This window comes from Eurytemora carolleeae, unplaced genomic scaffold, assembly GCF_000591075.1.
Source record: "Eurytemora carolleeae unplaced genomic scaffold, Eaff_2.0 scaffold589, whole genome shotgun sequence".
NCBI lineage: Eukaryota > Metazoa > Arthropoda > Copepoda > Calanoida > Temoridae > Eurytemora > Eurytemora carolleeae.
In genome coordinates, this window is record NW_019396504.1 from 57,697 (window position 1) to 72,317 (window position 14,621).

Consider the following 14,621-nt stretch of genomic DNA (forward strand, 5'->3'; position numbering starts at 1 on the left):
TCTCAAATCCGCCAAAAACCGGTTTCAATTGAGTGCCGGCTTAAATCTTGAAACATTGAATACAATTTTAAGTGGAACCAACTTTATTTGAGCCGCGTCTCAAATTTAAGCCACGGCTCAAATTCTTTAAATTAGGGTATTATTTTTTAACCCATTATATGTGCTATTTTAAACTAATTATATGCCATAGACATTTTTGCATGGGAACTCCCAACTATGATAGAGAATTAAATAGGAGAGAGAGTTTTCTTTAAAAATGTTTAACCCAAGAACATCATATCTAAATGACGCCCAAGAAACGAGTACTTTCCTTGGGATTTAAAATCTTTATATCAAGAATTATGATGATAATACCCCATTCACAATAATAACTTTTATGTGATCCTAATGTAAAAGATATTGTCGTTTGTTTAGGTTTAAACGTGTTTAATTCTGATAATTTCTCAATGTTTTACTGCAGTAGAAATGTGCAATTCACTATTGTTTAGAGAAGCTACAGTATTGGTATATAATTTATACTTGATCAGACAAAGCTTTTTAGGGGTGCTGTTGTGAGCCTGTTAGGGTAACTTGAAATTACCCTTACAGCCCCTTGAACGAGATTTCATACACATTTATAAACTTTGTTAAATTCTGAACATAAATTCAAGTTTGGATAAATATGATAACATATCTCCATATGTTATCTCTGTTTAATAAAATTTAGTAATTCTCAGTTACCATTAACCCATCCTGCAGATATTGTAATTAAAACTATTAATAAATCCAATAAACATGTGAATACGTTAACATGATCTATTCATTATTTAGCCTCATGACTTAAATGTGTCTTTCTTCAGCAAAGAAAATGGCAACCCTGCAGTTCAAAGGAAAATCTCCTTATGAAGGTATTATTTAAACTTAACAGTGAACCATTTACTCCCAGAAAAATTAGAATAAATGAAAGTTTAAATCCTGGGTAATTCCATAATAAATTCGTAGCCCAAGGGATCCCAAGGGGGTTTAATTTTCATTGATTCTAATTTTTCTGAGAGTAAATGACAATCCTTTGTAGAGAGCTGGTTTTACCATGGAACTCCATTAATAAGTTTTTAGATTATAAAGATTTAATAAAAATTGTTATGTTCCAAAAACAGCTTTTAATATAGGAATGCAAAGATTGTCTCAAATTTTTGTTAGAATTGAAATTAATGGGAATGTTTAGATACTTTAAGTCGTCTCTTATTTTGGGTAACAATATGTCAGATTTACATAGGTGCTCTTCTTTATAGGTTTGTAACAATATCTGACTTTAAGTTTAAAGGTGTGTTGTCACGAAAACATGATGCTTCTGACTTTAAGTTTAAAGATGTCTTGTCACGAAAACACGATCAGGGGCGGACGAGGGCTTTTGTTTAGGGGGGGGCACACATTTTTTGGTCCCCCCCCTTGGCAACATTGGTCCCCCCCCTTAAAAACCCCTTTTTTGAAAAAATATTAATACCTTTTTTAAATTTTTTTTGCCCCCCCTCTCCCACCTGGACTTATTTTGTTCAACATAAAAATACACCAAAAAGACTACTTTTTTGGGTGTTACTAACCTTAGAGTCAAAAAATTATTCCTTTGCTTGAAAAACTAACTTTTTGACTTTATAAATTTATCACTTAACTCCATCACAGCTAACTAAATCAATAATCACAGCATAATTAAAAATTATATTTATACAAATAAACGAAATTTCTTCTGAAATTTTTAGATAGAATTTACTCAATTTACATTTTAACCAAATCTTTTAAGCTACAATTTTCTGGGATTTGCTTGCACAAACATTTCAATGATTTTTTTCAGTAGAGAGCTATGTCACGAAAACATGATGCTTCTGAATTTAACTTTAAAGGTGTGCTGTCGCGAAAACATGATGCTTCTGACTTCAAGTATGAGAGATATACAAACTTTTTCACTAAGGTAAATTTTAAATATTTAGGCATCACAATTTTTATCTAAATGTTGAAAATTAAAACAAACTTCATTGTGAACATATTAGTAACTATCTAAAGTGCCTGGGGTTGCCCAGGTTTATATTAACATGCATAGTCATAGAATTATTCATGCCGTTTACCTGCGCTTGGCATTAAATCATGATTTCAGCTGAAGTGGCGGAGTTGCTCCTGGAATTTCATTTTTTGTTTGCCTATGTCACCCACGGGGTACCCATATGTGCCCCTCAAGAAATTTCAGCAAATTTGTTTTGGCCAGTTAAAGCGAATATATATAATACAATATACATTCATGAGTGAACATCTTTATGATATACATGAATACAGAGGCGCGCCCATACAACAAAAAGACTACTGATTAGTGATTAATATGATCAAATCCAAGGTTTAAAGTAATCAGTTTTCTGAATTATAAGCATGGATATCTAATGAATACTTGTTCAGACAAAGCTTTTAAGTGTACCGTTGTACCATTTTTGCATGTAGGATCATTTTAAATTACGCTTACAGTCCCTTTAAGATTATTTTGTTAAGGATGTAATTGATAATATAATTGAAACGTCTTTAAAGGGACGTCCGTATTGCTTGACCAGAAATTCCACCAATGGCAGTGCAGTAAAGTGGTCACGTGATACAGGCGGAGACACGTGACCAGTATACTGCTCTGCCATTGGTGATAGTTCTGGTCACGTGATGCAAGTTTAAGATTTTCTAAATTTTACATATATGAACTTTCGTATGATTTTAACACAGTTTTATTTCAATTTCTCGAGACAGGAACATCAGATAAAACTTTCATGGGTCGCGATCAAGAGCTAAAGTGATTAGCTTTCAGCCTAAACCCCCTTTCATTTTTCCTTTACAGTCCCTTTAAACCATTTTTAATAAATTTCTCGAGACAGGAACATCAGATAGAACTTTTATAGGTTTCCAACAACTTCTTAAGTTTCAGCCTGTACCCCCCTTTATTCTACTTTAAGAGCCCCCTTAATATTATTTTGTTTAGGATATTGGATCTAGTTCTCCTGTTTGTCTGGCTCTGTTTGGTTTAGGAAGAGCAGGATCAATTCATCTCTCAAACATTATTGCCAGCCCTAGGCTCAATCTTAGGTCAGTTAAGTGGGATTAATCTTTTTGTATTCTTAAAAAGTGGGTCAGCGGAAGCACTTTTAAAAATCAACAATCGGTTTTTTCAATTTTTTGGAAGCATGTCGATTTGGGTGTCTAAAGTTGCACTTAAAACCACTGAATATTTCCTATTTGTTGGTTTTTTGAAAATGGAAAAAAATTGGTTGATCTAGGGTCAAAAAACTACTATTTTTAGATGACTTCGGCAAATTTCCGCTTAAAAATTCCGTTTTTGCCTATATATTTTTTTTTTATTTTTTAACCAATTTTTATGATTTTAATATTTTTTGATACCCATATCAACATATTTTGAAAATTTTTTTTGTCTGCACTGGTGATTTATTATTGTCCCATTTTTTAAAAAACTGCCAAATTGTCCCATTTTATAAAAACTGCCAAATTGTCCCATTTTATAAAAACTGCCAAATTGTCCCATTTTGTAAAAACTGCCAAATTGTCCCATTTTATAAAAACTGCCAAATTGTCCCATTTTACAAAAAGTGCCAAATTGTCCCATTTTATAAAAAGTGCCAAATTGTTCCATTTTATAAAAAGTGCCAAATTGTCCCATTTTATAAAAAGTGCCAAATTGTCCCATTTTATAAAAAGTGCCAAATTGTCCCATTAAAAGTGCCAAATTGTCCCATTTTATAAAAAGTGCCAAATTGTCCCATTTTATGAAAAGTGCCAAATTGTCCCACCCTTCGTTCATTAAAATCGTTCGTTCAGTTAAGAACTATCGTTTTTTCAAAAGTTTGTTTAAAAAGGTTCTTCCAGTAAAAAAATAACGTTTTTTCAAAGGTTTGGTAATAAAATCGTTCGTTCAGAAAAAAAAACGATATTTAAAAAATCTTTCGGAACATTCAGTAGAAAAACTATGGTTTTTTCAAGTTCGTTCAAGCAATTACAAATCGTTCGTTTTTGTTTTTTTTAGTTCGTTTTAAAAAAACGATAATTTTTTATTTCTCTGAACGATCCGTTTCCTTCACCCATTGTTCGTTTTTTTCTATCATTCTCAAAAACTTCTTACGTTAAAATAAACGATGCCAATCTCTATATACAGGGTTTACCACAAAGGATGAGACTTCAGAGACGACTGTTCATAATTAATAATGTTTGTTTCCTTATATTTATGATTCTATGCAATTGTATGCTGGGTTCTTTCTTTGCCATATCATTAAATATTCCATTAAAATACAATCTTCAGGACAAAAGACTTCATTTAAACCTTGAAAATCGTCATTTCTTTAAAGTCTCAGCCTTCAGGTCGTCGTTACAGTCTCATTCTTTCAGAGTAATACTGTTTCAATTAATGAATTTGTTCAACTATGGGACTCAGCCAGCCATTAGCTCTCTAGATATAGAGCCTGCTGCTGTTATATATATCATATACAATATCTATATACAGTGATTTGTAAATATTGAATTTAATTGCAGAGATTTTTCTGAAAATTTGATTTTTAATATTCAATTATTTAAGTATTTACTAGAATTTTCAAATCCAAAAAAAGTGATGAATTTTGTCCAGGTATATTGTAGAGGCGAACAAGGATCTATGGGAACCTGCTAAAGCTAGGCAGTTTATCTCTTTAACTTGGATAAACATTTTTTTCAAATAATCTAAAAAGACCCCGGAAGTCATTCCGCGGGGCTCATGGCGGCTCTGCACCCCATCCCTCCCTTCCTGCTTACGCTCTTAAACATTATTTATAGAAGACGACATACAAGCAGATGAATAGTTTTTAGCATTATAGGATAATACGAAGGAATAAAAGTGTGAATATTGAACTCCCTAATTAAAGAGTGTACCTGGATACAGATGGAACCTGAAGGATACAATGTTTATCCATCCTGACCAGGTTGATACTGTTTACCAGGATAAAGCGCTCCAGGTACACTGTGAAATAAAATGGCCTCCCCTAAACCCCTTGATTAATGTGTAAGTTAAATGGGACAACTTTTATAAAAAAGTCTAGTTTCTAGGTAAAGTTTGGTTCCCAAGCCACATCACATGTATGCTTTTATAGATGTTTCAAATGTCGTATTTTCTAATTATTTTGAAGTAAATGGGAACTTTTCACACCAAGGGGTAGGTTGGAGTACAGTTAAAATGCGGGTCGGTGTTTCAAAAAAATCAGAAATGGGTAATAATTTTTCTATTAATTAAGGTACAGGGCTAAAATTTATAAATTTGAAACTTATTTATATATTTTAACAGTTTCCCGTCTTTCTTTTTAAACTTTAAAAAAATCCCTCCTTGCACCTTAACCATCAAAGTAACAGATCTATTTTTTTAATTAGCAGGACTTGAAAAGTTGTAATTGAGACATGTATTACACTCTCCTATCTCAATTCTAAGGGCAAAATCATAAGGGGGGGGGGGGCGTCGAACAACCCTCCCTCCTCCCTAATATATATTAGACAAAAATATCCTAATCGGGATAGGGTTAACAGATGGTCAATAGATAATTTTTATTTGAGACACTATCTAAGCTTTTCAATCATAACTTGAAACTTGAGAACAATTTCTTTAGGCGTGTCTGATTGCCACACCTACGTTTACCCATGAGGGTTATATCCTGGGTAGCCTGGGAGCGGGCCTAGCTGTATTCAGTGAGAAACCTATAGCGGAGGATCCTCGTAGTACGGTCAGATGCTACCAGAAGGCTGATCAGGTAAATTGGGAATTGGAATTGTCGTCTTTTCCTGTAGGGTAGCCCAAAGAGAATGCAAACTTCAGAGAATACTGTTAAAAATGTAATTAGTCTTTTACTTACATTTATGACTTCTTTTAATGTAAAGGTTTTTAAATGTAAATTAAATAATCTTACAATGTAAAAAGACTTTTAAAGTTCCACTGGACTAATTTTAACAGCAATATATATTTCTTTAAGCAAAGAATGTCACCTTTTTTGTTCAACCCTGTACAACTCCAAAAATAAAATTTTTTAAATTTTATGTTAGGTTGGGAAACCCCTGTTCTGTGCGTTTAACAGAAGATTTGATCCAGCTTTTGCATCCATCAGGAAATAAATTATCAATTAGTTTAACAGAGATCAATAATTAAATATTTGATTTAACAAAAATCTATCAATAAATTAATTTGTTTAACAAAAATCATTGATCAATTACGACCAGAAGCGTACACAGGATTAGCCAAAAATTTGGCTTCCAGAGGGGTTTCATGTTCCAAGTAGAATTTTTTATAGTAAAATAGATTTCGAACTCTGCAATGTCTACTTTTTGTAAAATGTCCCATTAACATTTAAATATAAAAAAATAAAAAAAGTCTTTCTAATAAATATCTTTTTTATAAATTGATAACTCTGGTTGCCTAGATCCAAGGTTCGATCTGGTAAGGTTGGTCACGTGCAGATGATAAAGACGACCTCTAGAGATTCTCCTCTGCCGTCTCTTGATTATCTCAAGATCAGGAAACCAGGATTAAACAAAGAAAAATAAAAGTGAATTTTAGCTTTATGGTTCTAAGAAATATAGAGGGCTGTAGAGACGACTGTAAAGAATTTATTCTGTCTGTTTCCATGATATTCCATGATTCCCAGACTTCTTTCTTCCTTTGCCAAATCATTGAATAAGCAATTGAATGACTATAGTAAAGGCATAATATATAGCCTCATCCTTTGTACAAGTAATCCTGTATCATCGTTTCATTGGTCCCCAGTAGAGTAATCTATACATTTATTGCAATGATAAACTAGTATTTGGCGGAGCAATCTACCATTTATAATACTTTTCGCAGTTTATTTCGTTTAAAAAAATCCTTAACTCAAAAATATTTTACTTTAAAATCAGTTTTATATAAGTATGAGGCCTTATAATAATTTTCGTGGTACCAGGTGAATAATCTACTATTATTCCATCTTGATTCAATGATCTATCTTGATTTAATGATCTATCTTGATTCAATGATCTATCTTGATTTAATGATCTATCTTGATTCAATGATCTATCTTGATTCAATGATCTATCTTGATTCAATGATGATTCAATGATCTATCTTGATTCAATGATCTATCTTGATTCAATGATCTATCTTGATTCAATGATCTATCTTGATTTAATGAATTCTAACGGAGGATTTTACCAGCGGATGGTTTTTAAAAGGGGAATCTAACATTTCTTCATACTGTATTAATGAATTCCAGTTATCTACCAAAATTCTAATCCAGTTCAATGGTTTCCCAGTGGAGGAATCTACCACGACTGCGCAGTTCATGATATTGACATGATCACATGGGTGCTCGGAGAATATCCAACCCAGGTAATTAAAGGGACTGTGAGTGGATTTCAAGTGACCCTCTATGCAAAAATGGCAATGTCCGACTCACAACGGTATCCCTCAAAGCTTTGAATTGTGGTTTCTCTACAAAGAGATATAAAAACTTTTCAAATTTAAAAAATCGAAAATATCTTCCACATTATTAATCCGATATTGGTTTCAGGTGTATAGTTGTGAATCGGGCATTGTCATTTTTGCATAGAGGCTCACTTGAAATAACGCTAACGATTTCATATCCTCTACAACAGTCCCTTTAATTGATCTCATTAATATTTCACTAATATTTTATTTGATGAACTATCCCGTCTTGCCGCCTATATTTTGCATGCAAAGTTAACACTCTAGCTGCTTCATGTCGTCTCTATGAGTTTAGAGTATACAAGAAATATTTCTGTTTTCCGATTTTTGAAATATTTTAAATAATATTTGTTTACCGGAGTACATTTAGGTGTTCTCTGTAGCGACTGCTGAGATTCCTGAGATCGACGGAATTAACGATTTTGATAATGTTGCAATAACAATGAAGGTAGCTTTGCAACTTACAAATTGTTGACGGTTTATGGAATTAATTAATAGCGAGAAGTACAGGGTGTCCCACTAAACATGGAAGTATAGCAAGACGACTTGAAAGTCATCTTTGATATTGGAATTTATTTGTGAGTCGTCAATTTACTTTAACATTTATGATTCATGTAACAATAACCACAAAATTCTCCTAGTCCTTGCATTTCCAAAATATGGTCTGCTTTTTTGTACTGTTAATACTACTGGGGATAATAAGAATGACATTCAGATTTCAATTTTATTCATGAAATCAAAAATTGTCGAAATTCATTCCGGTCATATTGAAAGCACAATAAAGGTTATAGACTTTATTTTGGAAATGCCAAGACTAGGGGTATTATGTTATTAATGTTACTACTAAAATAATTTTTACGAATAAATGCAGCAAATTAATTTAAAGATAAAAGACCACCATATTTTTGTCTTGCTTTTGTTTCAAGGACACCCTGTTGTTGGATTATGTATGATTGGTGGAAGTAATTGGCTAGCGAATTTTTAGCTACACTGGTTGAGGATATTCATTCATGCAAACCTTTTTTTTCTTCTTCTTATCAACATAAGATTAAAAACAGCTTAACTTATAATTGACGTTAAGTAATAATGAATTCCACTTAGAAAAAAAGTTTAGAAAATCGTTTTCGGGTTTTTTAATGATTTTCTTTTGTTTTATTTCGTGAATGATTTTTAAAAATCTGAAATTAAGGAAAGCAAATTAATAATTTTATTTGCTTTAAGTATTTATTAAGTATCGAGTATTTTCTTCTTTTTCAATATTTTATTTAATAAACAGAACCAATTATATAAAACAAAATATCAAAAGAAGTTGAGTATTTGCCAAAAATCCAAATTTTTAGGTGTTTGGTATTTTTCTTATGGCGTTTTCTCAAGGTTGTCTTCCCAAGTGACAATTTCCCAAGTGTCAACTTCCCAAGGGCTGAGGCGCCGCAGGCTGGAATGGGGGGAGGGGGCGAGCACTGCGGCTAGAACAGACTTGGGAATTTGCCGCATGGGAAATTGCACTGTTGGGAAGTTGCCATTTGGGAAAATACCCTTGGGAAGTTGCCGCTTGGGAAAAATCCTTTGGGAGAGTACCCAACATCGAAGTCATAGTTTGCAATATTCAAGGTCTACGACATTGGGTTGCAAAGATATAGAGATTATAAAATCAGATTTTGTGGCAAAGACTCAAGTCCTTTATAAATTATTCTGACAATATTTCAGTTTCCGTCTGGAAGTATCGGGATGATAGATCTGTGTAGGTTCGCAAACTATGGTTACGACCAGGGATTTTATCTAATAAAATAATAGAAAATATTTAGAACAAAAGATGGTAAAAGTTGTTGTTTGAAAGGACTGTAGATGTTATTTTAACTGCAATATTTAATTTTAATTTTAATTTTAATATTTAATTTTAATTTTAATTTATTGAGTGGCATATTCGATTTAAAACGGTCTAAAGATTTGTATGATTAAGAGGCAAGACTGAAATATTAATGTTTTTCTCTTTGTAAATTATTTTTCCTTTATCTTTATCTTTTAAACCTTCTTCCTTAGTCGTTTTAATTCCCATATTTATTGGGATTAAATTGCATTATTCTTTTCAAATAATTTCCTAAATTACACGCGACATCTTTTTTGGATATTTAAAGATTAATTGACAAATGAAAACTCTTAATAATAGGCCAATAAGTGTCTTATAAAGCTGTTCTCTTTGTATAAAATGAAAAAGCATAAATAAAAAAGAAATAAACTAATAAAAATAAATCGACCAGAGACTTGAAGTTTTTGGACATGAAGGCATGCTCCATGCACAGAATGATACTCCTAACAAAGCAGGTAGTATGTAGTATGTAGCTTTTAGTGTGCAGGGTGTAGTGTGTAGTGTGTAGCTTGTAGTGTGTAGTGGGATGTAGTGTGTAACGTGTAGCGAGTAGTGTAGTGTGTGTAGTGTGTAGTGTGTAGTGTATAGTGTGTAGTGTGTAGTGTGTAGTGTGTAGTGTGTAGTGTGTAGTGTGTAGTGTGTAGTGTGTAGTGTGTAGTGTGCAGTGTGTAGTGTGTAGTGTGTAGTGTGTAGTGTGTAGTGTGTAGTGTGTAGTGTGTAGTGTGTAGTGTGTAGTGTGTAGCTTGTAGTGTGTAGTGGAATGTAGCGTGTAGTGTGTAGTGTAGTGTGTAGTGTGTAGTGTGTAGTGTGTAGTGTGTAGTGTGTAGTGTGTAGTGTGTAGTGTGTAGTGTGTAGTGTGTACTGGAATGTAGCGTGTAGCGTGTAGTGTGCAGCGTGTAGTGTGTAGTGTGTAGTGTGTACTGTGTAGTGTGTAGTGTGTAGTGTATAGCTTGTAGTGTGTACTGGAATGTAGAGTGTAGCGTGTGGTGTGTAGCTTGTAGTGTGTAGTGGAATGTAGCGTGTAGCGTGTAGCGTGCAGCGTGTAGTAACGTGTAGTGAGTAGTGTTTCTAGCGTGTAGTGTGTAGTGTGTACTGTGTAATGTGTAATGTGTAATGTGTACTGTGTAATGTACATATATGTTATTGATAAGAGTACTGTACTGCCGATGGTTCAAGTCAGGCTCCTATGTATTACTCTTTTCCATCAAGGCATGCTGATGGTTACATTAGGTAAATATACATAAATTTCTTTTTAACAAATTGGGAATTTGTTCTTCTTTATATTTATTTACAAATTATATTGTAGTAATTGATACATTGGTCTTCACTTTATTTTACTGTGTTTTGCATTAGCAGCATAACTTCCCTCATGATCAAGGCTAATATGCAATTTGATGAGTTAAAACTTAAAGGGACTGTAAAGGAAAAATGAAAGAGGGTATGTATAGGCTGAAAGCTAATCACTTTAACTCTTGATCGCGACCCATGAAAGTTTTATCTTATGTTCCTGTCTCGAGAAATTGATATACAACTGTGTCAAATTTATACGAAAATTGATATACATACAATTTTGTATAAAAGTAGTGGGTTTAAATAGATCAAATTCAGCAAATAAGCAACCAATCTGAAAACGACGATATCCCTGCATAGGAGCCTTAGAATCTCAGAAACTCCCCTTAAAGGGACTGTAAAGGAAAAATGAAAGGGGGATTAGGCTGAAAGCTAATCACTTTAACTCTTGATCGCGACCCATGAAAGTTCTATCTGATGTTCCTGTCTCGAGAAATTGATATAAAACTGTGTCAAATTTATACGAAAATTCATATATGTAAAATTTTGAAAATCTGAAACTTAAATCACTTGACCAGAACTATCACCAATGGCAGAGCAGTATACTGGTCACAATGAGATAAAACTAGATATAAGAACTGAGCATTCACCTCAAACTCTAATCTAATCAGTTAAAACTAGATTTAAGAACTGATTATTCACCTCAAACTCTAATTTAATGAGTTAAAACTAGATATAAGAACTGATTATTCATCTCAAACTTTAGTTTAATCAGTTAAAACTATATATAAGAACTGATTATTCACCTCAAACTTTAATTTAATCAGTTAAAACTAGATATAAAGAACTGATTATTCACCTCAAACTCTAATTTAATGAGATAAAACTAGATATAAGAACTGATTATTCACCTCAAACTCTAATCTAATCAGTTAAAACTAGATATAATAACTGATTATTCACCTCAAACTCTAATTTAATGAGTTAAAACTAGATATAAGAACTGATTATTCACCTTAAACTCTAATTTAATCCGTTAAAACTAGATATAAGAACTAATTATTCACCTCAAACTGTAATCTAATGAGTTAAAACTAGATATAAGAACTGATTATTCACCTCAAACTTTTTCCAGGGAGCTTGAGCATTTTCTGGATGTAGTGCAGAACAATGAAGAAATGTCAGTCACTGATAGGTACATTTGCAAATTTGCCTTGATGAATTTAAGGTTTTATATTAAATGAAAATGTATTTACATATTTCAAAAAGATAACCCGGCGATGTCCAGGTCGATATTATAATTCATTTTCATAGTTACTTCCGTTGTTTATTCGCGCTTGGTTTTAAATTATGGTTTTAAACTGAAGTGCTCTGCGTTGCCGGTGGAATTAAAAATAAACAAAAATATTCCGAATGTTAACTGAACAAAAGAAATTGAACAAATAAGTAAAAAATTATGAACAAATAAGGAAAACAAAATACAAAAACTAAACAAACCATGGGATACGTCACAAAAACCAAAATATCTTATATGTTTAAAAAACATGCTTTCTAAACTAAATTAGGTTCAATTTTATTTTGTATTCATATCATTTTTTTTATTAATAATTATAACTAACACTTTTGTCAAAAGATTTTTAACTCCTGGTATTAACAAAAAAAAAAGTATTTTAATCAATTTTTCCTTTATTGAGAGTTTTAATTGAAATGTTGCGCATTATTTGTTACAATGAACTAATTAGCATTAAAACAAAATATTTTATATTAGAACAAATAAACTTTAGATTGAGAAAAACAGTTGGAGTTGGGTCTAAGAATGTAAACAATGATAAAAACTTGAATATTTAAATGATTTTAATATTTTTTGTCTATCACAGGATGACAGCAGCAGTTTCTAAGATTGCTGATGCTTGCGAGGAATCTGCCCGGGTAAAAATTAAAAAATGTTAACCCACCCCCTTTTTCCGGCCCGCCCCTTCTTCCCTCCCTTTACCTCCTCACTCTCCGAGGGAATTTATTATTTAACTATTTGGAAAGAAAACTGGGAATTTGACTGTTCAACATTTCCAAAAACCAATAATTCAACTAAAACTTTGTGATTAAAATATTTAAAACAGAAATTTTCTTCCGTAAAACAAGTATTAACCCTGGTCAATGGTTCACGTTGGATCAGTCAATATTTACTTAAAATGCCAATTTTGTGTCGATTGCTCTTTGTGTTTCAAACAGTTATAACTCAAATCATTCAAAACTTTGGTTATCTGACTTATCTGTGTAAGAAGTTTAATTGAAAGAAAGTTTTAAAAAGTTCAAACTTCTTTTTTACCCCCTTTCATTTTCTGGGTTCATATTTTAAACAAACCTTTTTCAAAACAATTTAAAGAGACTGTACTGTGATTGCCAGTGAACCCCCCCATTTGCGGAGTGACATGTCTGATTCAATACCCCCTCCCCATCTTTAGAGTGATATGTCTGATTCAATACTCCACCCTTATTAATAAAGTTTTTTTTAAACCGTAAATCTGGAACACTGACCTAAGTTATATGTTTTATTTGAATAGAGTGGTAAACCTGTACAGCTGAACTGGACGGTGCAAGAGATTCCTAAGGGTTATGTACAAGTTTAGCTTTACACTGTACACTGTACATGATGTATGATGATGTACAATGAATATTTGTTTGTTTTGATGCTTAAATAAACATTAAAAGTAAATTCTATCAATTCTATAAATGAATATGCAAATAAAACTAATCATATTTTTATTTACTCAATACTCTGTACATATTGTACACAGTACAACATCTTTTACTATGTGTGAGTGATTTGAATCCCCCCCCCCCTCCCCATCCACACTCAAATTACACCCTCTCAAGTACATACTACATGTTTGAGACGAATAAAAAATAAATCAATATGCATAGTAATCGAAGTAATTTTTATTTAAAATATATGAAATAAAGCATTTAAATGCTTAATAATTGGTTTCTGGTTGGCGTCTATTTTACTTAATTCAGACAACCACTGTTGTTTAACAATTCTGAAATGATAAATATTTTTAGAAAATAAAACATTTCACATTTTAAAAGAGAAGATTTGTATCTAAAAAGTATAAAAACTGCCATAATTTGTCAATTTTTTTTTCTAAGTCTTTTTCTCCCTCTTTTGTCCTAAATTTTCTTTGTTAACATATGAATAATTATATTTATATTAATATTCTTTGCAACCCTCTTATATTTTAAACTAGATGTTAGATTAAATAATCTGAGTTTAAAATATCAAAGGTTTACACCTTCAGGGTGCAAAGATATTGGGATAAGTCAATCGGAGCCTACCTATGGATAAATTATACTAGAAATCTACCAAAAAACTCCCTGAAATTAGTACAATAGTGTGGGCAATTGATTTCCTTCGTTTTCAAGACTTTTAAGGTTTTTGGACTTTTAAAGGTTCCGCAACAGGTTCCATGAACATTTTAAACATTTTTTTAAGTTTTAAAATTTCTTTTCTTTTAATTTGCTTTTCTTACACTTGATGAAATTTTAATCCTGCTAGAAGATATTTGCATAAACGAACCGAAAAACGAAACGAAAAACGAACTCAAAAACGAACCAAAAAACGATCGTTTTTCAGTCCGTTCTAACAAATATATTTTTCCTCAGGTTAAAACCCAACTTTTCTTGGAAATATTGAAAATTTTAAACCCAGCTAAGAATATTCCCTTGCTTTTTACAAGTTTCCTAATACAAATTTGAGGCAAATTGGCGAAGGGTTCCTGAATTCTAAAATGACCTACAAACTATCAGACAAACAGAGATTACTACTCAATACTGTAAAAAATATTATATATTTTATAAAGCGTTTATAAGGGTTTATAAAAACAGAGATCGGAAATATTGACTGAATATTGTTAATCTTCAACACTTGATCTTGAGATCTGATGGGGGCACTTTTAAATTTGAACTAAGATTAATGCTTGATCC

At 32.0% G+C, this 14,621-nt stretch overlaps 1 protein-coding gene across 2 annotated transcripts; it reads left to right on the plus strand.

Annotated features, from left to right (window-relative positions):
- Positions 1-819: 819 nt before the first annotated feature.
- LOC111704521 (inositol 2-dehydrogenase) lies at positions 820-13,403 on the plus strand. 2 transcript variants are annotated; one of them, XM_023476776.1, is made up of 17 exons: positions 820-887; positions 1,304-1,331; positions 1,906-1,945; positions 2,984-3,087; positions 4,634-4,681; positions 4,925-4,997; positions 5,640-5,780; positions 6,070-6,131; positions 6,444-6,539; positions 7,312-7,387; positions 7,854-7,931; positions 9,191-9,253; positions 9,742-9,805; positions 10,502-10,580; positions 11,776-11,835; positions 12,518-12,569; positions 13,202-13,403. In XM_023476776.1, the coding sequence occupies exons 1-17, from the start codon at positions 824-826 to the stop codon at positions 13,265-13,267; spliced, it is 1,194 nt and encodes a 397-aa protein (XP_023332544.1). In that variant the 5' UTR covers positions 820-823; the 3' UTR covers positions 13,268-13,403. The 2 variants fall into 2 exon arrangements, with proteins under 2 accessions (XP_023332544.1, XP_023332543.1); XM_023476775.1 differs by lacking the exon at positions 1,304-1,331 and having other exon boundaries at positions 1,878-1,945.
- Positions 13,404-14,621: the final 1,218 nt, after the last annotated feature.